The sequence below is a fragment of the Fopius arisanus genome, unplaced genomic scaffold (assembly GCF_000806365.1).
Source record: "Fopius arisanus strain USDA-PBARC FA_bdor unplaced genomic scaffold, ASM80636v1 scaffold00163, whole genome shotgun sequence".
Taxonomy (NCBI): domain Eukaryota; kingdom Metazoa; phylum Arthropoda; class Insecta; order Hymenoptera; family Braconidae; genus Fopius; species Fopius arisanus.
The window spans coordinates 137240-163176 of NW_011887902.1; the positions used below are offsets into that span (position 1 = coordinate 137240).

General features: G+C 36.0%; 3 protein-coding genes across 13 annotated transcripts in view; 2 read left to right on the forward strand and 1 right to left on the reverse strand.

Moving 5' to 3' along the window:
* The first annotated feature begins 1280 nt into the window (after positions 1-1280).
* On the forward strand, positions 1281-18731 carry LOC105272335 (uncharacterized). Of its 3 annotated transcripts, none has more exons than XM_011314432.1 (5): positions 1281-1647; positions 9184-9347; positions 11902-12029; positions 17299-17586; positions 18001-18731. In XM_011314432.1, exons 1-5 carry the CDS (start codon positions 1584-1586, stop codon positions 18263-18265), a joined length of 909 nt encoding a protein of 302 aa, XP_011312734.1. In that variant the 5' UTR covers positions 1281-1583; the 3' UTR covers positions 18266-18731. The 3 variants fall into 3 exon arrangements, with proteins under 3 accessions (XP_011312734.1, XP_011312737.1, XP_011312736.1); XM_011314435.1 differs by having other exon boundaries at positions 1624-2200; positions 9190-9347; XM_011314434.1 differs by having other exon boundaries at positions 1625-2200.
* The window catches only part of LOC105272334 (uncharacterized), a 21543-nt gene continuing 14089 nt past the window's right edge, over positions 18484-25937 (reverse strand). The window contains exons 1-4 of one of the 5 annotated variants that reach the window (XM_011314429.1): positions 24885-25095; positions 22665-23258; positions 22354-22469; positions 18484-19834 (exon numbers count right to left, since the gene is read on the reverse strand). In XM_011314429.1, coding sequence (XP_011312731.1) covers positions 18826-19834; positions 22354-22469; positions 22665-23159 — 1620 coding nt within the window. In that variant the 5' untranslated portion in view covers positions 23160-23258; positions 24885-25095 and the 3' untranslated portion in view covers positions 18484-18825. Of the gene's footprint in view, positions 19835-22353; positions 22470-22664; positions 23259-23326; positions 23419-23612; positions 23844-24884; positions 25096-25937 lie in introns of those variants that run through there. The other 4 variants (XM_011314427.1, XM_011314430.1, XM_011314428.1 and 1 more) reach the window with 4 other exon arrangements.
* The window catches only part of LOC105272333 (transmembrane protein 223), a 23237-nt gene continuing 20341 nt past the window's right edge, over positions 23042-25937 (forward strand). Inside the window, exons 1-2 of one of the 5 annotated variants that reach the window (XM_011314424.1) lie at positions 23042-23058; positions 24162-24295. In XM_011314424.1, the coding sequence (XP_011312726.1) occupies positions 24174-24295 (122 nt within the window). In that variant the 5' untranslated portion in view covers positions 23042-23058; positions 24162-24173. The other 4 variants (XM_011314422.1, XM_011314421.1, XM_011314420.1 and 1 more) reach the window with 4 other exon arrangements.

Genomic DNA, 25937 nt, shown 5'->3' on the forward strand with positions numbered 1-25937 from the left:
CCCCACTTATTTTTCGCCCATGAAGATTCCCCACTTTCGCCTCCCATTCTCCTTCTTTCCCCCCACTCTATCTCGACCTCTCGGATGCCGTTATCGACACTCTCGGCCTCGTGCCCTGCCTTATTCACGGGTACGGCCTCTGTTTTAGTTCCGCAGTCGCCGCAAGGAAAAATCCATGTTGAACCTTTGCCATAAGCGCTGCTGATTTCCCCTATTATCTCTGGTATACGGCGGTGGTCAATTTCTCGGAGCTTTTGATTTGGATAGATTTAGAAACGTTTGTTTGGCGAATAATACGAGAAAAGATGAGAGTTACAGTATGGTGGCGCCTCGTTTTTGTACGCTGTGTGTAGAGTACCTCGTGATATAATTCCCCCAAATAATTATCCCTAGTACACCTCCTAGTCCGCGGGAATGATTAAAATCATTGCCCAAAATGTCGCACCAACTATTCGAACTCTGTAGATAATAGAGTTAAGAATTGGAATTAATTGAGAAGTAAATTGAATTAACAAAACCCGCGAGAACAAATTAAATAAGGTAAAGATGACCAGAATTGGCAGCGCAATAAAAAGCTAGTGCTCTTAAACACCCGGGGTGTGGGACAAGCTGGGCACTATGCATTGCAGACCTAAGTTTCCCTCTTCAAAACAGTTTTCCCCTTTAAAATCCCATTGGAGAAGTCTTTCTCTGATCATTTGCACGTTCTTTGAAATACTCGCATTTTCCTTTACCTTTTTTCTTTTTACCCGATGTAAACCCTATTATAAAATTCATTACTCCGTAGACGATTTGACTACCATAAACAAGACCCTTCTGGGGTAGGACCTTTCCATAAAACCATTTCGAATTCCTCTTAATCAGTTTTGTCGCGCCGTGAAGCTATTCCAAAGAAAATATATTTACGGGACCACAAAAAATTAAAGAATTGAGAAAATTTTTTTGTTATTCTCATTTCAACCAATGAGATTGCAGACACGATCCTTCTTCCTTGATTCCTTGATTTGGAACAAAATTGATTACTCACCATCGTTTACATTTTACGAAGTAGGAGACCTACTGCGCACGGCGTGCGCGCAATTTGAATTTGGCGGTTTGAGTTGACCAATGAGGAATTAGTCCTACGCGTTTCGAGATATTTCGATTCGGGCGAACTTCATTTTTGTCTTTCTACTCTTATAATAAGGAAATAAGGATCACATCAGTGAGAACGACCCATCTCGGTTTATTACTCATTCAATTTCAAAATTTCAATAAGTGATTTAGTGATGCACAATTGCTAGGCCCATTGAATAACATGCGTCAAATAATTTTGAACTGAATTTCCTGATAAATCCCTCCATATGACCCATACAATTCCTTAACACTCAACGCTTCGAATTCAATGGAGATCTCACTCATATCCACTCATTCCAATGAAGAAAAAATCTCCAAATAATAAAACAAGAAGTTATTAGTACTGTCGTTACGAAAACAACTTATTCTATATAAGTACGAATTGGTCCCCACTGCCATTCTACTGCCCACGGTTTTATGGCGCAAGGTGTGCGGAGTAAATCCCAACGAAGGGGTATAGTTGTCTCATGGTCACCTTTCTCTATCCAACGCGAAACACCTCCAAGATATCACTCCCAGTTCTTAATGTTGGTTAGTGTGCCCAGTTATTCATCAAAGCAAGTATAGTTATCTGCCATTAGTATTGCGCAGTTATAACAATCTGGAAGAATTTTCATTAATATATTGCCATATATATTAATTAACGAAAAGATACGTCTCAAGTATTCCATCCCATTCAACTTTTTTTCTCCTGTTCGGTTCTCACCAAGAAAAGCATGTCATAATTATGGTATCCATCGCTAATTGATTTGTGATGTTACATAAGTCATTATCGTCCTAAAAGTGATTTCTATACAAGATAAAGAGTATAACGAAGAATCATCGCAAGAAGGATTAAAGAAATAATCTCTGACAATTTTAACATATTTTTCATGAATTATTGTAAAACATTTAAAGGAGCAATCAGTTAGTGAAACTATTCGACTAGAATATATAGAGATGAGGAGGAATGCAAGTGAATCTTATGTGGTAACAGTCTTTAGTTCCAAATTTAGATTTTTCTTCGAGTTCTCTAAAATAAGAAATTGTAAAAATTGAAAAGCTGTATGAGATATGTTTCTTACCGTCTTCATAAAATAAAAAGGTGGGTATCGATCATTTTTTATTCACTAGTTATTATTTGAAACAACAGGCAAATATATTTCAGTCCATATTAATAATGCACAGAAACAGAATATATCCGCAGAACAATTTGAAGTCATTTCTTATTGAAAATAATATAAAATTACACAATATCTTCAAACCATATAATCATTATCAAAATGACGAGAAATCAATTAAAAATTCCAATTTTCCTATCTACCTAATTGGCCGAAATTCGCGGAAAACAATTTTCTTTTAATCACGTTCCACAATTAGAATTTTAGTAAAAAAATTACTCAGGTGGTTTTACTATTTCGATTGTGATTACTGACTAAATTAGAATCTAAAGTCACATTGAAATTATTACCTATTATTTAGACTTCAGCGTGTCGTAACTGGACAATTGCACGCGGGGAGCGAAGCTCTTGCCGACTCTTGCACTCGGAAATATACAATAAAATGCGCCACTCGGGCGTTAGCTTTATTTTCATGTGTACCATCTTCTCGAAGCGCAATATATTATTTTGTCGTTATTTGCAAGTAATTATTTATGAATCATTCTTTATAATGAGTATTCGAAAATTGGTTCCCTTATAGGTATGTGACGCTTTCCATTAAATATCTGATAATAATGATCAAATACATAGTGCAATACTATGAATACTGTTTCTCCAGTTTTGCGCCTATCTTTCAGAAATAGCTTGGGCTCGGAATAGCGTGAATCACTACAATGGGAATAAAAACTATGGGAATAAAATTTCGATTCACAATTACAATTTTATTCAATTATTAAAGTAAAATTTATCGAATCAAAAAATTTCCTGTTTCCGGTTTGCATTTTTCCATGACTCAAATTATCAATTATGTATATATATATACTGTATTATTATTATTGTACTGAATATTGTCGGCTGCGTCACCAAAATGTTTTTTCCTTGTTTATTTAAAATCAAAATATTAATAATAAATTTAAAAAACAAACATTTTAGTAATGCAGACGACAATATCTCCTCATTCGACTGGTCGTAACTGTGGCAGCGGGAAATGAAAAAAACTGTTACAGTTGGACTGATGAGTCCTTTTTTCCCGCACTCTGCCTAATTCCTATGCGGATTCACGTCTCCAACCTATGAAATTTAAAGGGACGGACTCGTCAGGCTGCCTATACTGAGTCAGCTGACGGGCAGCGCCCTCCCTCTCGTGCGGTGCGGTACTACGGTGCCGCTGGGTCAATCGAACCTCCAGAACTCAGCCTCTACTTACATCAATCCTCTTTCAAGCAGGGGAACAGAAGGGGAACATCTTATGCCGGGTGGGGAGAAAACTATCGCATCATTCCATTTTAAGAGTTGGCGTCTGCATTTATGCCTAATGCACATTTGTTGCTGTATAATAACGAGATCTACTGCACAATGCGTGTGTCGAATTTGAATTTGGCGGTTCGAGTTGACCAATGAGGAATGAGTCCTACACGTTTCGAAATATTTTGACTCAGGCGAACTTCTTTTTTGTGTTTCTACTTTTATAATAAGCATTGAGGGCATAATAAATATTTGCAGTTGAACGTTTGCGGATACGGAAAAAAGTGCAAAATAAAAAATTGGCCTATGGAAAACATCCGTCGGTTTGATCATATTACATTTCAACACATCTGCACAGAAAATTCGATCGTTGCTCCCTGAAGACCGAAGGGGAAGTAAGGACTTCCCGTCCTCGCGTAAAACGATGCTGCCAAGGGCGGATTTGACAAGTAAAAACTTTCCACCTTTGAGGACAATTTTCCGCTGTAGGGGGGAATGTATCGACTTTCTACCCTTGAAACACAATATACTATTCCGTCATAACTACAAGGAAAGTGTAGTATTGGTGTAAATATAGGAGATACGAAAGATAGTATATTGTGCACCATGGGAGGAAAACAGGACATTCAAATCCGCGTGGGTATTACCGACCCGAGGCGAAGCCGAGTTTTTGATTATAAATGGAGGCTTAGTAAGTGATCATTTTCTTGATTTTCCAATTTTCCCTAACAATGATGTAGAATGTTATGAACCGTGAAAAGACGATGTTTGAAGTGCATGTGTATGTATACTAGACCTATTCATTTCTTGCTCAACATTTTTTTTTTCATGTCAAAAATCTTTTTGAACGCTATTATTTTGCCTAATAACAATGCTCGCGAAGATCGTCTCTTTTTGTTTTTGTTGCTGTTTCTTTTCGCGATTGAGGCTCAGAAAAATTTAGACTTTTTTAATCCTTGACAGCACCCTCTGGAAATTTCCCAGATTTTTTATTATGGTACAAAGTGGAGAGGCCAACCCGAACTAATTGCAAGATGAAATCGGATACTCATGAGCATAAGAGCAGAAAAATGATCAATAATAATTTTTCGAATTTTTATTACTACTCACATTTTGGCTTATTTATGTAGGTTACCCAAGGTTGTCCAAAAAATGTTTTAATTTTCTCTCCACGTCGTGTCGAGATTTCATATATGAGTGAGATTATAAATTGCTTTTCTTAAAAAGATGTGCCAGGAGACATTTGACATTTTTTTGATAACTATAAGTGGCTTGAAAAAAATGAACTGAAGTGTTAGTGGTGATAAAAAATTTTGAAATTATCGATGGCGATTTTTTCGTCCTCTCAAGTTTACAAGCATCTCACTTTCACTGCCATTGGTGAATGTTGATTGTGAATCAACATATTACGTCTATTTTTGTAAAGACAAAAAAAAATATAAAAACACGTGAAAATGACATTTCTTACGAAAAATAAGGCCTAGACGTAATTTTTTCGATAATAAACCATTTCTGTGCAAAGTGCAGCCAAAAACTAAATTTATTATCCCAATTTTTTTTTCTTGGAGGTCAATTTCTCAAGACATTAAATTTCTCTTGCAATTTGTTGAGCTCACATATCTGCATTATGCAGGGAAGGAAATTCTGAATGACAATTATGCTTACGGTAGGATAAACGTGTACCGCGACTCACGTTTAACAGATCCTTATTCTGACGATTAGCAACAATTGCTATTAAACAATAAAATTCAGTAAATGTAAATTAAAAATTATACAACAAGAGGATAATTTCCCCCATACAGTTAGGAATAAATGATACGTTTATCAAAATTTATTTGGATTGGAACAAATAACCCCAAATGACAAAACTGGTGTTTTTGTAAAAAAAACTGAGCCAAGTAAAAGTTTCGTTCAGTTGATTCCGTAAAAACTCGTGTTTTTCCAAAGTATGGCGTTTCTAGAAATTAAAAAAAAACTCAGAAAATGCAAATGAAAACGCCAAGAAAAGTGATACGAATCAATCGAAAGGATTCAATAAGAAAATAAAAAAATCAGTAGAGGCAGGACCAAATTACTTGGCGCGGTTTTTCACAAGAACTAGAGTTACAGCCAAAGATTATCTACGGTCACTTTTAATTCTTAGGCAAATTTCATTTTAGCATTATCCTGTAAATAAAACCGCGCCAAGTAAGGAAATAATGATGGAACTAAATAAAAAACGTAAAATCCGAGGGAAGAAATAAAACACTCTCGTCTGTTTCCCTGCTACAATTCAACAGTTTGAATATACTGATGGCAACATCTCAACACCAAATTTGGCACAGGTTAGGTTGGATCGAACTGCTGCCAACTTAGTGACTTCAATGTAACCGAAAGATAATAGAAACCGGAAAAATATTGAAATGAGCCCCTTGCCATGGGTGTGTTTTTGTCAATATTAATCGAAAAGAAGGAAAACTTGCATCAATGAAAAGTGTGAGGACGATTTCTATAATGTAACTGTGCACAGATTTCATGTAACTTGTGGCGTTTGTATTTTATGGAATGAATACGATTAGGAGGTAGTGGAAGGGGTAGTTGTGTCGTGTATAGATACATCGTAGCTCTCAGCCTTATTTGTTGGCTAGAGACGAAGCTTTTACTTGGCCCATACGCTACCGCATATCTCGATATTGTTCACAGCCCACTGTTTAATTTTTTTTTTAGACATAATGTAGCCACATTACAAACGTCCCTATCTGATTGTGTCGCTGATAGACTCAGTCTTTCATTCGTTTCCAGCACTTCCTCATTTAGCAGTTGGTTTAACGATTTCTCAGTACTCGAATCACATGGTAACTTCTGATGAAAACTGTTACCGTAACAAATGTCGCCTAAATTATCATGTCCTGTGATAACTAGGACACATCCATCAACATCATCTTGCGTCTCATTTGTATGATCCGTACTAAATTTTTCAAACTTATTGAAACTCTTTTCGTCATCATGCTCATTGACACTATTATCATTATGAGTCTTTACTAAGAATCGATGTTTTCTTACATGAGAATATGGTGATTTGTTACTCATTTTCGATTTACTCACTTCTTTAAAAAAAAAAACGTTCATTTGAATACTGCCAACTGTTAGGTTAGAGTACACCACATGATAACTGTGGAGTATAACGTAAGCTAACAAGTGAAATAGATGGGGAAGGGGGAAAGACATTGTCGCCAGGAACCAGTCTTAAAATTTGGAATCTCTTGGCTATGAGATTTAATGTTTGCAGGCAATTTGCGCAATTTAGGCAAGTGCCTGAATTAATTTCTTTAATGTTAAATTCAACTTGAAAAAATTCGAATACAATTATATATATGCTTTAAGTTGTATCCAATCAAAGCTTATTGAGCTCTTGAGTCAGAGTAACTCTGATGAGTCTCATCACCGCAAGATTCATGACAGTCCTCACTGAACAAGACTGATTTGAGGCTCAAATCAGTCTATATTTGTCCAGCCTGGACAAAGTAAGTCTCTTTAAAGGCTTTTTCCATTGTCAACATTGCGCTTTTCTACCTGGGATGTGGAATTATACCACTCGCCTTCGGCTCGTGCTGTAAACCTTCCATCCGCCACAAATCCCCTTTCCGCACTTCTCACGAAATATACGATTTCAGCATAATTTATGAGGACTGGGGCTTAGAAAACGCGGAGCATGAGTAAAATGTCACTTTATGCACAGTGTATTGAAAACTTGCTGTATATAACTGCTATTATATTCACAATCTCAATTTGAGATTTGATCAGATTGAGACTGTAAATTGGGTGAGGGAAGTCTAAATCACGATACAATGATGAGTTACGCAGTAGGAAGTCATACTCTACAAGATAGAAACCGGTATTACGGTCTTTGTAATCATAATATGCGGCTTCGGAAATTATCATTTACGGTTATCGAAACCGTAATTGACAAGGTTCTGACCTAATTTAAATTACGGGCGTAAACAGGGATGACATTATAATTTCGAACAGTTTCGAATTATGGTTTCCGTTTACAAAATGATGTTTTACGCATCCACACTTGTAATCTACAGGAGCGAAAACTTCATAAGTCCCCCCGACGAGAAATTAGTTATTCAACATCTTCTGTGTGTATCCGAAGTTGCTTCGATATTTTAGTGGCTTCACATCGTTGATAGATATAAAAATTTGAACGACAAGAGCTGTTTAAATATCTTTCCGATATTGCACTCATGAAAGCAAAGGAAGATTTGAGGACGATAAGAACCATCGTTATGTATGACCACTGCTGCATCGGTTGTCGTTCCATCTTCACTCTCTTCATTTTTTGGGACGTGTGGGTGTTACGGTCTTGATGGCACCATTCACAGAATAATGGAGATGAAAAGTAATCCCCAGGATGAAAGGTTTTCGTTCGATTTTGCAGATTGTATAACGAATGGAATTTGAGAACGTGATGTGCGGAATAACGTGCTAAAGCACACCAGGAAGGGTTACGAACAGTAAAAGAGAGGAAAATAATATGTTCCGGTTTAAAGTGATTTTTCCTGATCAAACTTAAGAGCTACAGATTACGTGAGAATCATTCAGCACCGTAGTTCATGGCAATTAAGGTGGTGCCATTGATGATTGTTGGGAGAATTTAACAGGTGACAGGTCGTTGGTCCGATAGGTCTCCCACCTCTTTCTACCTTCTTGGTAGATCCTCTAGATTTGGAAGACCAGAACGACAAGATTTGTTTTCACGATTCGGTAGTCGTTGTAAGTATTTATTTGGTTGCCCTCTATCTTGTAAGGTAGGTCCGGATTCAACAACCACCAACCACACTGTGAGAACTTTTGTTATTCCCAGAATGTGCTGAAAGCGTACAACACTCAAGTTGTTTGAGAAAAATGTAAAAAAAACTGCAGAAACAAAAGTAGTTGTCGTCTGTAAACGTTAGGAAGGCCAAATTTTTCGATGTGGGTTACCCTTTATACCTTGTATTTTATGTTCACTGTTTTCTCTGCGCATGGAGATAACTGCTGGGTTCAAAGATAGCGCTAATAGATATTTACGTCCAAGAAGATAATTTCTGTTACATCTACACGGAAAGCTCGATTTTGCTCCCCAAGTGGCGAGAAGAAAGTGGCCTATTCCATCCCTCCAATTTCTGTTGCTTTTGAGGATCCTCGGGATGACATAACCCACTTTCCTCCCGTTATTTACAAATATAAATTTTTTCCGTGTAGTGATAAGGGAAAAAACAATGTGCATCGAGGAAAAGAAGTAGGACATTCAAACCCGCGTGTTTGCATGCGCGTGTTTTACGCACACGCGGGTTAAAATGCCCTATTGTCCTCCCTTGGAGCACAACATACCAATTTTTCACTATACATACCATAAAAGAATTGATTATGGAACAGTGCTCAAAATGCTAATGTATTGAAGAAGAATCGTCTCTAAAAGACATAATTGGACCTATAAAGTAATAAATAATCAGTTTAATACATCGTTTTTTATTGAACAGATTTAGTAAAGAAATGATTAGCGTAATAATCTAACTGTCTATTAATTCATCCGTGTCCGAAAACTCATTCCCCTATGGTAATTGAAAAGAAGGTCGTACACAGGTGTGGTTTAACCTTGCGCCTACACGCTCGAGTGTATCTGTGCTACAAATAAAAATCATCGTATATAATAAAGTTGCAGGCATCGCAGAGATAATAATGCGTCACAACCGCGAATACCAGATGCAGAACGGGAGGGACGTACATCACGCCTATTCTACAGACGGCGAGGAAAGTCATCAAACCATTTCCGTACGTACGTCCTCGGAGTACGGCACAGCACACAAGCCAAATGCTATGGTAATCTACGATTCACCATCTTTATTTTTAGATATTGGTTACTTGCGCCTTGATTAGAAAGGCGCTGGGGAGGGGGGGGATTTGTCATTGTATGCATATAAGGTACTTTCCGACGGCTCAATCTCGAAAACAGAGAAATTTTCGTCTTCTTGGCAATTATGACTCTTATGGTTGATTAGTTATAGCTGTTTAAGATGTAATTCTTTCCAAAACAAATTTGTTGTTGGAGAGCGTTAACTCCGTAGTAAATAATTTCTTTCAAGCTCAAAAATTGCGAAATATTTTTGTTATTGAACATACTTTTACATAAAATTATTTAAAAAATCGATTGCTTAATTGGCTAACCATTTTCAAACATCAAAGTTGAGTAATTAATTGTTTGTTGAGTGTCTCCTCTTTAAAATCTCGGTAGAAATTTCAAAATTTTCGAAGACTCAAAAACTAATCACTTCAAAATTTATCTGACTTTTTTGTATAAATTTTCGCCGCATATTCACTAGTAGCTCTCAAAATGTTATTCATCTCTTCATGCAATGCAATAATTTTGCAGCACGGGGGTATTACTACTGAATATTTTTCTTCATGTGTTTTTTCATCGTTACGGATCTGAAATCTAAATCTGTCAAAAATGTGGCAAAAATGGATTATCTGCGAACGCGTCTTTCCAATGTCATCTCAAATCGTCCCCAATTTGCTGATTTTGGCGAACTCGTTGGTCTCAGAAATCGTCAAAAAACATTTCCAGAATAAGCGACGGATACTCATCATGACGCATCCCGCACAGGCGAATATATGCTGATTATACACACATATACTCCGACCATAAATGCAATATATCACATTCTCCAATTAATATTTCGACCATACTTAGTTTCGTTTAATTGATGAGTTTCGGCCATTTTACTCAGTCAAATTGTTTATTAATGTTACATATAAAAAATTGAAAATAGATGACACTAATATACTTAACTGCACAAAATTTCGAATGCTTAAGGCATTCCTCTTCAGGTACCTTCATTTAAAAAGAACTAGGAAATAACAATAAAAGCTTGCGTACCCTAAGCTCGAAATCGTCGCATAGGCGTGGTGCAAGTCAAAGAAGGCTCAAGTGATGGTGTGGTAGAAATATGCGCATCCGCACTAGAAAGGCGTTAAATTACAAATCTGAATATTCAAAAATGTGTGGTCAATGTAGTGGGAATTTAACAGTAAAACGAGAAAATTAGTCTGTGGGAAAGAATAATACTTTTTTTTCAAATTGTTACATCAACTGTATTAAATAATAGACAAAACAATGAGTATCTGCCTGAGAAAAAGGGTGAACGATATCTCCATAGTTCATCTTTTTTGCCGAGATAACATTTCTTGATTTCTTGAATGCCAAGCCTAACATCTGGGCCAAGCTTGGAGCTCTCTCGGTTTACCAAGCTTTGGTATATCAAGATTGTCTCAGGCTTGGGCTACTTGGGTTAATAAGGTAGTCCCGGTATACTACAGTCGGAGTCTAGTCTCAGGGCTGGTAACCGAGACTTGATTTTACCAGGCTTGGGCAAGGATTTGGACAAAATAACCATTTTCCTACGTGATAGTAGGAGGGAAAATAAGTCGAATGATGAAATGGAGCATTCGGAACTGGGAGTAGAGGAAAAAGGGAGGAATCATCTATAACATGGTTCAATCTATAAGTTTTATAAGGTTGTTACCGCCTCCGGGCGGCTGGACAATTAATGATTTTTTTAAAAGAGCTACCTTGATCGTGTACAGTTACGTCAAAGTAGAGACCATAACAGGATGGGATCTTAGTGTGTGGGATCAAACACTGAAGTGTACTATGCTGGGTTACACAAGAGTTTGAGTGAAGAGTGACGCAAAGGGAGAGAGGGAATTTTTCTTATAATCACTAAATAGAGTTCTTTATTGATTTACTGCCGAAATAGGATTATCACGACAAGATAAGATAGAACCACGCAAATGGAATGGGAAAATAGAAGGAACTGAAAATCGATAAAGATTATAATCGGTTAAAAACTTACAGTTGTCAACCAATAACCGGGTTAGGAGACAGGCATGATCACACAGTCTGGTGGTTGGTAGACTCGAAGACTCCTTTACAGGAACAGAGTAAATTGCCGTTGGTGGATCTCTCTATTCAGGCGACTCTCGCAGGACGATGGTGAAGTTGACGAACTCCGTGGTTTGTACGCAATCCCGGAGCCTCCATCATTTTCGGGGTATTTTACGGAGAAGTACATCCAGCGACAAGGTCAAGAAAAACCACACTCAACAGATGCTCATTTGAAAGTAACCTCGAGCTTATAGGGATTTCTCTCTAATCTCCAAATCTGAATTGAATAAATTTCTTCTCGCTGCAAGTGTTGCGGATGAATACGAATCAGCTTCAGATTGCCCTTTCATGACATTTATTGTTTGAAATCTGTTATTTTTGAAGCAGTTTAAACGTGACCGGCTTCTCCTCTGAATTAAGGTCAAGGAATGTATTGGCGTATAATACAAATTATTTCAGTTTTTCAATCGCTCCTATTTTATTTTGCAGACTGGACGAACAGACAAAAGAGGATCTGAAAGAGACTTAAGGGACTCACCTCCGGCAATTCGTAATCATGCACAAAGTTCTGAAATTTACATTACCAGTGGAGATTATCGAAGTACACCAGATTTTAGGTGAATTATTTTTGAATTCTACAAAAGAAGGGTAAAATATTATCTAATTGAGAATATAACGTGGTCATGAATTTTTCAGTTTTTCGTCTCAATATGTTGCAAAATAACAGGCAGGAAAAATACTATAAGAAATCTAAGGAAATTGGAAAACTAGAATTAAAATTGATATTTTTATATTTTTATTTGTCATGTGGATACATTCTTAGGCCTTTACATTTTGTTCCTATCGCTAATGAAAATATAGCATATACGAATTCCAAAAAATAAAAAGTGTGAAGAAAAAATCATACAACGTCTTGTTTCGTCTTCCACGAAAAGAAAGAATTAGAATCTAGGTTTCAAGGAGGAAATCAATTATTAACACACTATTAAATTCGCCCAACATTAAAGATAAGAGTGATAGGGAAAGGTGGAGAAACACTAAAGGTAGGGGGAGCAGAGATCGTGTCCTAAATCCTCATCGCGGATTTTAATACAACAAAATATCGGAAATATTCCACTCAAGCAATTGAGCAAAGATGACAAATGTGACCATGCATTTGTTGGGGAAAAATCTTCCTCGCATGAATCCTCCGAAATATTAATTTTGTATATTTCCCAAAAAAATATAGGGTCCAGCAAACAGCTAAGGACTCTTTCAAAGATCAGTTTATTGAGTAGTTTTTCTACCTAGATGTCGTAAAGGCCGATATGGAAGGGACGCTGTGTTGCACAGCTTTATGACTTGATCTTTGTGTTTGACTTGACTTTATGTTTTTCCCTCCAACGGTTTGAATTATAGCTCAAATGTGAGAGGTTCAAGTCCAAATTTCCCATCTTCGGAAGGTAAGGAAGGGGCAATAGAATAACAGGGACGGGCCGCATTTCACCAAGGAAAAATACTCATTTTTAGGGTTAACAGAGAGAAATCTCCCTCTATCCTCAAAAATCTCTCCACCAATTATTCCAAAGAGTGTCTCCGAAAACCTCTTAGAAGACAGAGTTATCTTTAGCGTTTTTGCTCTGTCATGTGATGTCCAACTAGTGTTCTCTCGTTTGTATATCTTCCAGTTCGCTCTGGAGTTACCGGGATAAATACATCTTTTAGTTTTGTGATAACCAAGTCATCAAGTTAATTAATCAAAACTATAATCCTATCTCCTATGAATCATTAAAAATCATCATTAACTCTGTGTTATTATAAAGCCTTCAACAAGAAATACAGTAAATATAACTGTTCAACTCTCAACAGTGATTATTTATATCTCGAGTGATATTAGACTGATAGCTCGAGTCTACCGTACATCAAGGTACACCTCATTATATGACCGATAACGGTGCCCCAATTGGTCAAAGCGCTCGGTCGGACGACACAACCCGAGAGACGTGAGTTCGAGTTCGGCTTAGGGCATTGGAATTGTTATCTTCTAAATCATCAAATGGAAGTGTAGACACCAAAAATCGTCGGGAAATGCCGGAAAAACTTTCCTCACTGAAGCTTGGTTGTTGAACGCAGTTTCCTTTAGTTATCAGGAGAGTGTACGTGGCGGGCAGTTCCTGGGGTAAAGGCGACACGATTGGAGGGGAAAGCTGCCCATGATACCGCAAAAATATGATGTAACCCCGAAATAGGGTACACATGGACTGAATGATAATAATATAATTTCATATGGGTCAGAAAAGTGTCCTTCACTGCTCCACTCCTTTTCTCAGTGGCCTTCGGCTCTTTCTCTTATAATATGCTTCAGCTTTCTTGTCCTCTCTATATACGTCGTCTCATCTCCAAGCACTCTAACGTGCGGCCATCCTTCTTCTCACTCTAACAATTTCTTGCCTTCATTTATGTTCCCATGTTGACCATACCTCCGCTGTTGTTTTGCTCTCCGTCTTCGTCTCTGCGCCGCCGAAAATTGTCAGTGGCTTTTCCGTGTGCGGGCCTTACTCATATAATACTATTTTCAGCCAAATTTTGAAATTACTCCAATTCCTGCGAGTTTAAGATCTGACTCTTCACAACTTATGAAAGTTTAATGGTTGAAATTGCGTCTTTTGTCTTCTTCTTGCAATTAATTCCGTTCAAAGTTTAAATTAACTAAAAGTTGGAAAGTTAAAAAATGGAGAATAATTGAAGAGTTACCATTGTAAGAAGAACTGAAACTTATAATTTTAGGTATGTGTGTGTAGTCTTTGTGTTACTAATTCGAACAATGCGGTCATAATTATTCTCGATTATGAAATGGGCGTTTAATAAAAACGTAACGTTTAAATGTGCTGAAAGAGTCAGTTTCGAGTTAGATAATCGTGCTGAAACGAGAAAAATTATCGTAGAAAATTCCACTAGAGATTTGAAGTTATTGGACATTGTAGTAGGTAGGGACATGGGAGTAATTTGAGTTTTTAGAGTTAGAGTAATTAGAGTAACAAAATTATCAGAGTCATCATCTAAAAAATAATTTTTTTGAAGATTAGTATGATATCTCGTTAGTCTGTTCTTATCGATTTGGATATGTACCATTAGATTATTGGTGGACTTTGACCATTTTGAATGGACCTTTACTTCGTGTAGCTGATTTCTTTGATTTAGTAGACGTTATTGTAAATTGTTTGATTAACACCTGATCACCTATGTTAAATTCTCCAGGGTGAATTTTTTTATCGTGATACTCTCTGCTCTTCTCCTTGGAAGATAACCAACTTTGTCTGGCAATTTCAAAAAACTTATTTAAGAAAAGTTTGAGAAAAGATGGAAAGTAAGGTTTATGGCATGTGATGCTATCGCGTATTTTGATATGGCCCCCACGAATAAAATGAAACAAACCAACCATAGGGTAGTTACATAGTTATGTTAAATGAAGTTACATTCAAATAACTCCAACCTAAAGTTGTTAACCAGAAAATTATAAAGCAGACAAAAATAAACGAAGAATTATCAAGTACAGATGGTAGGAAACCGTACCATCAAGAATTGCTATGCTAAGCCAGGATGCCTGAAATGTGCACAACAACATCGAAAGACTGCTTTCAGAGTTTAGAGAATTTTGCAAAATGATTGAACTGCGATAAGCTAAGCCCAAATAATGTAATTATATGTAAAGGGTACAAATTCTAAGGATAGCAGACAGAAAAGAAACTAGTACCCAGCAAATATCTCAAGCAGAAGGCATCAGACAACTACGATAGGAGTTCGTTGATCGTATCGATCAATAAAGTGGTGAGTTGACCACTCTGAATCCACAACCTCCCCCTCATTAGCTGGTGAACACATAAGAGAAGTGTCGTATAAAAAAATGGCGAGAGGGATGAAAATCAGACATTGATTGCGAGTTCACTTAGGGACAGGCCGTCGAGCTGACGTCAGGGGAAGGACGAGTCAGACTCCCATTCTACGAAAACCTGAATTGATCTTATATTACCTTGTAAAGAGTCTATCCTCCTGAATCACAGCAGAGTCGAGTCAGGGGTGTGAGTGAACCGCGATTGGAAGAATATGGCATAACAATCAGTCTGGTGAAACGAAATGTCACCGAGCTACAACGAACATTGGAAAGAGACCACTAGCCAAGTCGGTAATGGAAAACAAAAAAACATGTTTTCTACTATTAGTTGTGCTACAGTGAAGCATTGCACATGAGAGATGCTTCGAGAAAGGAAGAATGTTGTGAGCACTCGTCCACGGTCCACACCTTTGAAGATTTAATAAAGGGGGCGCTGAAAAATTCAACTCCTGCACACCAAATGGAATGGAACAAAGGTGAATCATACTGATAGCCAAGGCGTCCTACAATTCGGTAAGATTATAGATGCTCACCGGTGGCGAAAAGAATCACCATGTTCGTTAAATATAATGGACCCGCATTTCATTACACACGTGCTCAGATGTTTCGCGCTTCAGATAAGAGGTTAATTTTCTTCCAAATAAGCGAGCGGCTCCAAATTACGAGAGGGATCGATCATACCAGGAGTGACGACATGCGTTTTCCCTGGACATTCCATTTTACAAATCGAGGCGTTGTGGTCTTGAAAACAGCATTTGTACTGGGTTGCAAATACATGCCCGCTGACGTACATAGACTCAGATCCGGATTCAGGAAAACTTGACGATGTTGAATTGAATATACAAATAATCTATAGACCTGATTCTGCAACTCTTGAAACCAATCAATAGTGAAAGCAATCAGGATTGCTGAACAATGATTTTTCCTGGCCAAATCCTGGGTACTGCAGTTACTCTTTTCACATTTAACTCCAAACTACAGCTTTCAAAGTAAATAAATGCAGTACAAATTTCAGTTTCCCCCCATTCCACTCTGTTTTCTCTCCTCTTTCTTTTTCTCGTTACCCCTCCCTCCTTATGTCATTCAAGCATATGCGGATCGTCAAGCTGACTGTCCAAAACTCTCCGCAGCTTTATTTCTGTCACACGTCAATTATAGCCGGGACCACCACTGACTCTGGAAACGGTTTTCCTATTTTGGCATTTGAGACACTTTGAAGAAAGACAGAAAACAAGGGCATTCTAGAAACACGCGACAGAACCGCCAGCAAAAGCGAAGACTTAAATGTCCTCTTTCGCAAACATCAAGCACATAATTCTGATTCGTAATCGAATGTAGCACCTAAGAAATAAAACATTCCACTTCCGATTAATTATTACAATTAAATACAAAAATATTTTGTTGCATGCACGGTGTCAGAAAGGATGGAATAGTTATATTAGCAATGTATATTACAGAGGCTGAAAACTATTTTGATTATGTACTTTATCATCAATAATAAAATATGTTCAAATATGTTACTACAGTAATATATGCTACAAGGACAATGAAACGTATTGTGGGAACGTATCTTATCAAAATCATGTGGCATATGTTGCTTTAAGCTACGGGCCCGACTAACCGAGTACTTTTATATGGAGTTGAATTTTATATGAAGATTTTTCAATCACCTCTACATCTGATATAATATTTTAGCTGGTAATTGAGTCGAAGAACTGTTAAAAGTTCTTCCTCAGAGGTACCTTCATGTACGAAAACCATATCCTCAGAACAAGTTTTTCAAATAATAATAAAATCATTGCTGGATTCAAGTTATGGCCTACCTCAAATAGGACAATTAGAATTTGGCATTTTGACGTTTTCATTGTTAGTTACTTCAGTAATGAGTCGTTTTAGAACCGAAATGTTAACTGCACTCTCTTCCCAAGAGTATTTTACCGCAAAAATATGTGACAATTTTTTCAAAGATTGATAACTTAATAATTACATAATAATGCGCCTTGGTAAATTTACAGTAACACACTGCCTCATCATAGTCCACTGGCAAACTCAAAATATGGCCACGGAGCGTTGAGTAATTACAGTTATGGCTCAGCGAGATCCGGACTGTCTAATGGCTCCACTGTGAAAACGAAAATTGCGAGACATGGGGGACTCGTCGTTGAAACCATGTCAACACCAAATCCCTTTTGCCCGAATACAAAAGGGATGTGCTGCCTCCTGCTGCTCATCAATTTGGGAATTATTCTTATTACACTTGGTTTCGTTATAGTCATACAAATCTTTCATCCACTTATAGTCTGGTAATGATACGTTCTAACCATAACCTATTTTCAGATTATTCCAACTTTTGCAGAGAAACATTTTAATTTCGATTTTTCAATAATAGTTTTTCAATTTAATTCTCCGTGGATAATGCTCAGAGAATTTAATTTCGTTCTGACAATTACACAATCGCAAACAAACATAATATTTTAATGAAAATCGGGTGGTTAATCAATTAATTAGTTCTCCGTCATCAATGTGACCCCTTGTCCAAATATTTTATTAAAATATTTTCAGTACATCAAAAAATTCTTTTGAAAGTAGCTTTTCACATTTTCTATCCAGATGAAATTAAAATATTCCATTTCGAATAATATCGAAATCCCACAGCCATTAATGTCCTATTCCACTTTCAATAATAGATTAATTGCATTATTTAATCGTTTCCTCAGGATTCTTGGGATAATTTTCTTGATATTCGGTTTTGCAACCTTGATTGGAAGTTTGATATATTGCGTACACGTATTCAGAAATGCCAAACACCCTCACGAAGTAAATCCAGAGGATTTCTACTGGACAAGATACTGGCAGGGACAAGTTGCATCAATTCCCGAGTTTCACTACAAAGCTGAAGAAAAATATCCGGATGATACTGGAAGCGATCGCGGCAGCAAGTACTCATCAAACTACTACGATCGACGCAACCAACATTATTGAAGTTATTTATTTATTTCATTTAACAATTTTTCCAACTAATAGACTGGTCGACTGTGCCTTAAAAATATAGATAATATGCAATGTTTGTTTTAAAAATGCGTGAAAATGGAACTTATATTATATTCCACAGATTGTAAACCATAGAGATAAGAAATTTAAAAAAAAATGTTACACATTATGTTAGCTTCTAGTGGAAAGTCTGCTAAAAGAGATACTTCTTAAAAACACTTTTTGACATGAGTTATGAATTCCTGAATTTGTAAAAAAAAGTAGCGACCCTATATTAATGATCCATAAAATTCTCAATCTAAACGCTATTTTAATTAATTTCTCTGAAACTTTTATTTTTTCGAAAATATTCTCAACTTCTTTAATTCACTTTTAATATTTCTCAGCAGATCAGCCAAAGGAAAATATCTCCCCTGCACAGTCTCCTCACTCGAATGAAATAAACTCTTTGATTTAATCCGCCCATTGAAATCAATAAATAATCGTAAAAGTATAAAGAAAATAATCCAGTGTAAAATCTCTTCAAAGATCCTTTACTGTCTACTTGTTAATCACAATAAGTTAGAGGAGATGCTCATGGTTGGCAGCGAACTATCACTCCAGTCAGGATGTGGATAGTTTCTTGGAGGGCTTGGTACTCTCACCTCAATCTTACTATTAATTCTAGTATTTTCATACATCATCTCGATTTCTTTTAGACCCTTGCTTGCTTCAATTCTCTCATCCAGAGAGACTCTCCCTCTCGACATTTGTACCTCCCTCACTTGCGGATCCATCTCATCATAATTACTATCACGAATACCGTTACGAAGATCATAAATAAATTCATCTTCATTAGGTTTCGATATAGAATCAGACTGTGACCCCTCATCCGCTCTGAATGACGTTAATTCTAAGTGGGTTTTCTCCGTAAATTTCTCTGTTTGACATTCATTTTCAGACTCATTCATTAGAGTCTCCAACTGTACTGACATTTTACGATTTATACTTGTGTGAGGATGTGTCCCATCAATCGTAGAAATGGAGGATTCTAGGACGTCAACATCGTTATGTCGGTTATTATTTAAAGAAATTATTGAGTTGTTGACGGTACGAACAGGAGACGAAGAGGCTCGTCCGCCGCTTACCATCAAAGATAAATTGCGGGGTTGATTCACAGTTACATTTTCAGGTTTTAGAAACTTTTTGATGTTGAGCAATTGATCTCCGATCAGATTCTGGAGGTTTTTCATGGACTTCCGATGTTCGATTAGTTGGGAATCCTTAAGAGAGGATATTACAGACAATTTTTCCTTTTCCATTTCGAAGAACTGACAATCGAGACAACGCTGTCGCGCAAGTTCCGTCTCCTCATTAAGTTCGGTTTTGAGTTGTGTTATGATATTCTGCAGGAGTTGGTTTTCTTCGTTTTTCTCTTTGAGGTCATTGAGGAGTTTTTTATTCATGAGATCTAATTTTGACGATTCTGTGAGTCTCTGGCGAAGATCTATCACAAGGGCCTTGAGGTCGGCCTCTCGACTGAGCGATGCCTCGAGTTGAAGAGACTTCTCTTCCAATTGCCTGTTGATAATTATACAATAGTAGTCAATCAACCTGTGAAGTTGATTCGCCAATAATAATCCAGTTAGGTGTTAATAGTTAGATTCCTAGATTGATGCTATTCAGTCATAGAGGAAAAAAAGATTTTGATCAATATAACATGCCTTAAGGTAAAATTCGCATGTATTATATGCGTAACGCAATCTATTTAATTTGATTTTTATCTTGTAAAATAGTCTAACATATTATGAAATTTCGAATGGATACTGCATTGCGGAAACTGTTCTCGTGATTATAAATAAATAATTATTAACAAATGTTGTTTACAGTGACATGTGTTCTTCGATGAGTTGACTATCAATTTTGACCGCAGTTAAATTTATTTCCCTGATATCGTGAGTTTTCACGTGCCGCTTAATTTACCGTATACATGATTAATTGGATTCACTTTATTAGCAACGAAAAATTCCTCATAAAATTCAGCATTATAGCTCAAGCGTAGAGATGAAGGCTTAGACAATACCCTAAAAAGAATGAAAATCCAGATATTTCTGAAAATAGATATGAATGGCTATATACATTTTGAGTATTTGAGATGGGTTTCATCGGACTGGAAATTGAAAATCAAAATATAGTTGACACCAATGGCGATTCTCGTTGAGGACTCGTTCAATCAGCTGTTCTCTTTCAACTACTAATTTCTGATTATTTCCGTTTGCCTGTTGGCAGTCGGACACTGTCTCAATCTGTGTATTTTAGAGCCTCCTAGACTGTATTCCTTCCCAATCTACGAATCTTAAATTCAAAATCACTTCATAGGTATCAATAATTACAACTGAAGCATTCGTGATATTTTTTAACTATCTCTTTGTTTTAACTATCGAAGAGACGGACATTCGAACAAACCTTTATACTAACTCACTACCCGTATTGTGAACAATAATTGCAGTCCTGATATTTTTAGTCTAGTTATGGTTGAAAATGGTGCGGGATTTTCTGAAACTTCAAATTAGAAAGTGTTGCCAGCATAGCCATTTGTGACCATGTACGTCGAGGAAATGAAGTGGGTAAAATAATGTTTAAAAGTGAAATTTTCTTATATTATAAGTTCCAATGAGAACTAGTTGACTGCAAAATTTCAGGGCGATTTATGGAATAGCTGTGAAGAAAAGGGCATTGGTTTTTGAATCATTTTTTTTTGTTAAAAACAGACACTTCAATCTGTTCGAATTGAATCGACTGAAACAAATATGTACAGAAAAACAGGAATATGTATACATATTACAGTGTAATATATGTGATATATGGTGTGCCATTGCCCCAATTGTCAGCACCATTCTGGCATGTAAATTTTAAAAGTTCTTTCTTTATTGATTTTCAAAAAGTGTAGTCCAAAAAGAGAAGAAAAATGAGCGCAGGCGAATATCTCTATCTCAATTATTAGCAGGGATATCGAACATTCTGTTCAATTTTCTTTTAAAATGTTTATTTTGCGAGCCAAATTAAGCGAACTTATGAAAAGCAAGAAAAAGCCTCAAATTTGAAAAGTATCTAACCGATTTCAATTTTTCACCTCTCAAAATATTCGTCTCGATGTACTTTGTCTCAATCAATGAACATATGTATTAAATAAGTATTCAAGATATGTTAATTTTAATTTTTTTTTCAAAAATACATCATCATAGGAAATTTTCGAGAATTTGCAAAAAATTGGCCCATTTGGCAGATCGTCAATGTAAAAATTGAAGTTGAGAGATTGATTTTCCAAGAAATGAGAGGACATACAAAGATTTGAGCATTTTCTCTAGCCGTACGGAATCATACCATTAAGTCATTGATGTCGATGGATGATGGAAATCATCACTCAGGGACATGTTCATTCTCACTTCCTCGCTGTCATATACTCACAATTTATGCTTGTTTTAGAATATCTAAAATGTAAGTGAGACAACGAATTTTTTTTATTAAGAAGGTCTTGAAACTTTTTTTTCCAGAAGGCGATCTCACTCGTTTTATGGAATTATTTTCAAAATTCTTGAAATAATATTTAAAATTTCTAATCAACTATTATTTCTACCAACTAGACTTTGGTAAAGCGAATAATTTTTTGCATATATCAAGTGGCAAAAAGGAGTTATCTCTTCATGATTATTATATAGCCGTTGCTAAGGGTAAATTATATAATTTAACTTTTCATAGAACCTTGGTAGGCCCTACACACACAGAATAGCTATTTTCTAGCAGCTTAAAATGATGAGTTATTATATATTTTTATGATAAGCTATCTTTTTTAGAATTGTCCGGGTAATTTCTGCAACACAGTATGTAAATTTCAAAATATTTTCCACTAATATGACAAAAATAAAACCAACCAGACAACGTTTAATAAATAATAGGTGAGCTTGTTTAACGAGTTATCAAGGAAAAACAATTCCGCTGAACTTTCGATGTAGAATTCAAGTTAAAAATTGAGATAGGTAATGAAATTTCATAAAAATAATGGTGAAAAAAGGTTAAAGTGTGAAAGATTTTTTTCTTACTGCTGAAGAATGACTTGTTGCTTGAGCGTTACTTCCAAAGTAGTCTGCATCTCTTTACCTGTAGCTGCTAGCATTGTCGCACTGGCGTGGGTATGTTTGAGAATTGTCTCCACATCCTATGAACAGTAAAATAGTAAAATGGACATGAAAAGTGAGAATTTGTCAGTTGGAAATTTTCGACAAATCTCAAATTTCTTCAAATGAAATTTCGTTTGCCTACATTCATGCAAACAGCTTTGTGAAAAAAAATGAAATTATGGTTGCAACATTTTAAAATGTCTCATTATTATTATTAACACTTTACAACTCACAGCATGGCCTGATTTTCCACTATCGTTAGGTATTCTCAACAACGCTTGCTCCATTTCGTACAAAATTCCACTAGATTTTTTATCCTTAATTAAACTCTCAAGCTCCTTCATCAAAAAGCCAATTGTTGGAATGGGATTTAATAAATTGAAATGGTTGTTAGAAGAATGGAATAAGGTTCCACATTGAACCCCTTTATCGGTAACGATAACAGACTCTGTACTATCTCCACTCTCAATGGATGAGACTGAGGGGTTCGCCGATGAAAAATTATTCTTAGATTTTCTAGGTTCTCTATAATCTGCAGTCAATGTTCGGTTAGTTTTTGAAGTACTCATTCGTTTGTTAACGTGGTGAAGGCTCTGTTTCAACGAGGCTTTCGTCTGTTCTCGGAATGTACCCGGCCAATTATTCTTATTCTCAGTTAATACTGATGAGCGCTTTTTCCACTCAATTTGAGTGCCGGATTCTGATTGCGCCGATAGTGCTTTTGGCATTTTTTGAGTGGCTTTGGGACCCTTCGTCTTTACTGTTATTGCCACTGTAGTTCCCTGCTTATCTATTACAACACGGTCGCTCGAGGCCCCTGGAATACTCTAAAAAAAAATAATGAAGAAATATTACAATTAAGGAGAATAGTTTTTGCCACTAGGTCCGATCTAACCTCGTTCTTTCTCGTTCTCAGGCTAGTAAATATCACTTAACTGGCCTAGGCCTGTTAGAACTGGGTTAGTTGGGCCTCATAACAAATATTACTAATTAGTAATTTTGTGGAAAAATGTTAAGAACTTGTTGGTTAAAACAATTATATTTATCATTAAAAAATGTAAGCTGAAATGTTCACAATATTTTTCCGACTATTCTTATATAATAGAAAAGTTTTAGTTATACACATATTTTATCACATTTACTTCCAAAACTTCACTAGCAGTTGTATGTATATTCATCACCTGTTTGGCAGTTGACGATAAATTTGGTTTTTCAATGCTCCTTGATTTGCTGGCAGGGGCAATTTTCCCGAAACTATTGATATTACCGCTCATGATTTAAACGGCAAAATTCAGATTAAATTACCAATTGATTCAGGAAAAAACTCAAACGCACCGTTTTATACTGAAAGTCCCATGATTTGAATGCTGCTTAATAAGCAGTGCTTATGTATACCAGCCCGATTGAAAAATGTATAAATCTCCTCAGGGAGTCGCTCAGAATTCACCAAATATTCTTCTGCTCCTCCACAATTTTTTTTATAATTAGTGAAACAGATAATTTACCAAATTCGTTTCTAATTGTAATAATTTAGGCAAAGTATTTACGCTTAGTTTTGATTACATTTCCCAACATTTACTCATTTCCTCAGGTGACGTAACCTCAAAATCATGCCGCTAGTTGCGTAAATAGCTGTGTAGTGCATGTGATTGAACCCGTAGAGATCATTGACAACCATTGATTGAAAAGTTATGGAATTTGATCATTTTATACGAATATTGAAATTACAGTGAAGGGAAGCGATGTTTCGAAATCTGATGACGATAATTTCTCCTGTACGCTCAAATGTACTACGACGATGGCCGCAAACGAAAGAGCATGTGCAGTGCTATGGAATTTCCAGGCTATGGAGCTTCGGCTCGAGGTATTTATTCAATTGAAACTGTTCATTACAATGTACGATAACAAAACAAAAAGTTCAATCAATTTGGAATATGTTTGAAACTCTACCATGAATATTTTCTATTAATAGAAAAAAAACTATTTGAAAAATTTTTATATTTTCTATTTTTATGATCAGTTTTGTAATTAAGTTAACGTTAAGTTAACTATGGTTAACGCGTGGTTAACCTATTTTTCTTCAGTAACACAAGTATTTTAGAAATTTCCTTTAGCAAAAAAAAAAAAAGAAAGCAATGGAAATTGTCATGGAGGAGTGCATGTAAACAGTGAAAAGAATGTGTTTTCATGTGAACGTTCACAAGAGAGGGTACGCGTATGTCATGGGAGATGGCAGTACAGAAAATCAAACATCATCAATCTCTCAGAAAAATCCGCGCCAGTTACGAAACGAGCTTCTAGGCTAATCTAAGAAACAGCCCGTGTATTCATACTCTATATGAATATATATTTCTTATACATGCGTTTATTCATGATAAATTAAATAGGAAATGATTTGTCATGGACAAACAGATAATTTGGTCTTATTCTACTTTTGATTTTAAAAATGTCACCTGATATTTTCCACCAGAATGTTGCCGGCGTCTTTGAGGTAGAAAAATTACAGCTGTATGAGATTTTAACCAATAATGTTCGACCCTATTAGATTTTACATTGAAGTTTGTCACAACTGAAAGAAAATTCTTTCTCAAAAATTCTCTAATAACACAAGAAATTTCCTGAAATTAAACATTTTTTAAACACATAAAGAAGAGAACATTAGAATGTTTCTATTTTTTAAATAGTGCGTTCATTGTTGTTTTTGTCAAATACAGTTGCGTAGAATTAATTGGAGATGAGGTCCTCATATTTTAATTGAAAATTTCTCATACAACAGACCCAGGGATTGATTCAACATCATACAGCAACGGGAAATGAACATGATGATAATAACCCATTACAATAATTTTTGCCAATACCATCTACAATCTAGTATGACACAGGTAATTTGTTCACAAATTGTCGATATCCGGTTATCGACGTAATATTATATGAATCATTAAGATTAATTTTTCACTTTGAACTATTAGGCGAGGATATTTTTAACACGGAATCATAATGATGATATGACCAACAGATTAGTTGAATTAAACGTTACATGCTTTTTTTTAAATGGGATAGCGTATATGGCGCGCTATGCGCGCCAAATCGTTCACGTATGGGGTGTTTACATTGGAATATATATATATATATATATATATATATTAATAACCGTGAATATATATATATATTTAAGGGTCATTTTGGTGACACCGCTATATTAATGGCCAGAAAGCTTGGAAAAGGGGCCGGTAACTAAGGTGTGAAAGTTTTTTAAATAAGTCCCGAAACTTTGCTCGTTACACATAGAAATATATCAGACGGTTATTTTGATGACTATGCTGATTATATTATCCGGTCGTTTTGATCACACTGTATAAAAGTTATACAGTTACCAAAGTGACCACATGTTATAAAATTTGTGTATATAATTATATATATATAAATATCATATTGTCCGGTCATTTCTGTGACATAATTATAGTTTATATAGTGTCATCAAAGTGACCAGACTTTATAATGTTTAT

Excerpts from the sequence above, each read along its gene's own strand:
- LOC105272335 (XM_011314432.1), top strand. The coding sequence starts at position 1,584 with ATGGTCACCTTTCTCTATCCAACGCGAAACACCTCCAAGATATCACTC. Across the intron at positions 9,348-11,901 it reads CACACAAGCCAAATGCTATG|ACTGGACGAACAGACAAAAG; the intron begins GTAATCTACGAT and ends TTTATTTTGCAG. Across the intron at positions 17,587-18,000 it reads TTTCATCCACTTATAGTCTG|GATTCTTGGGATAATTTTCT; the intron begins GTAATGATACGT and ends TCGTTTCCTCAG.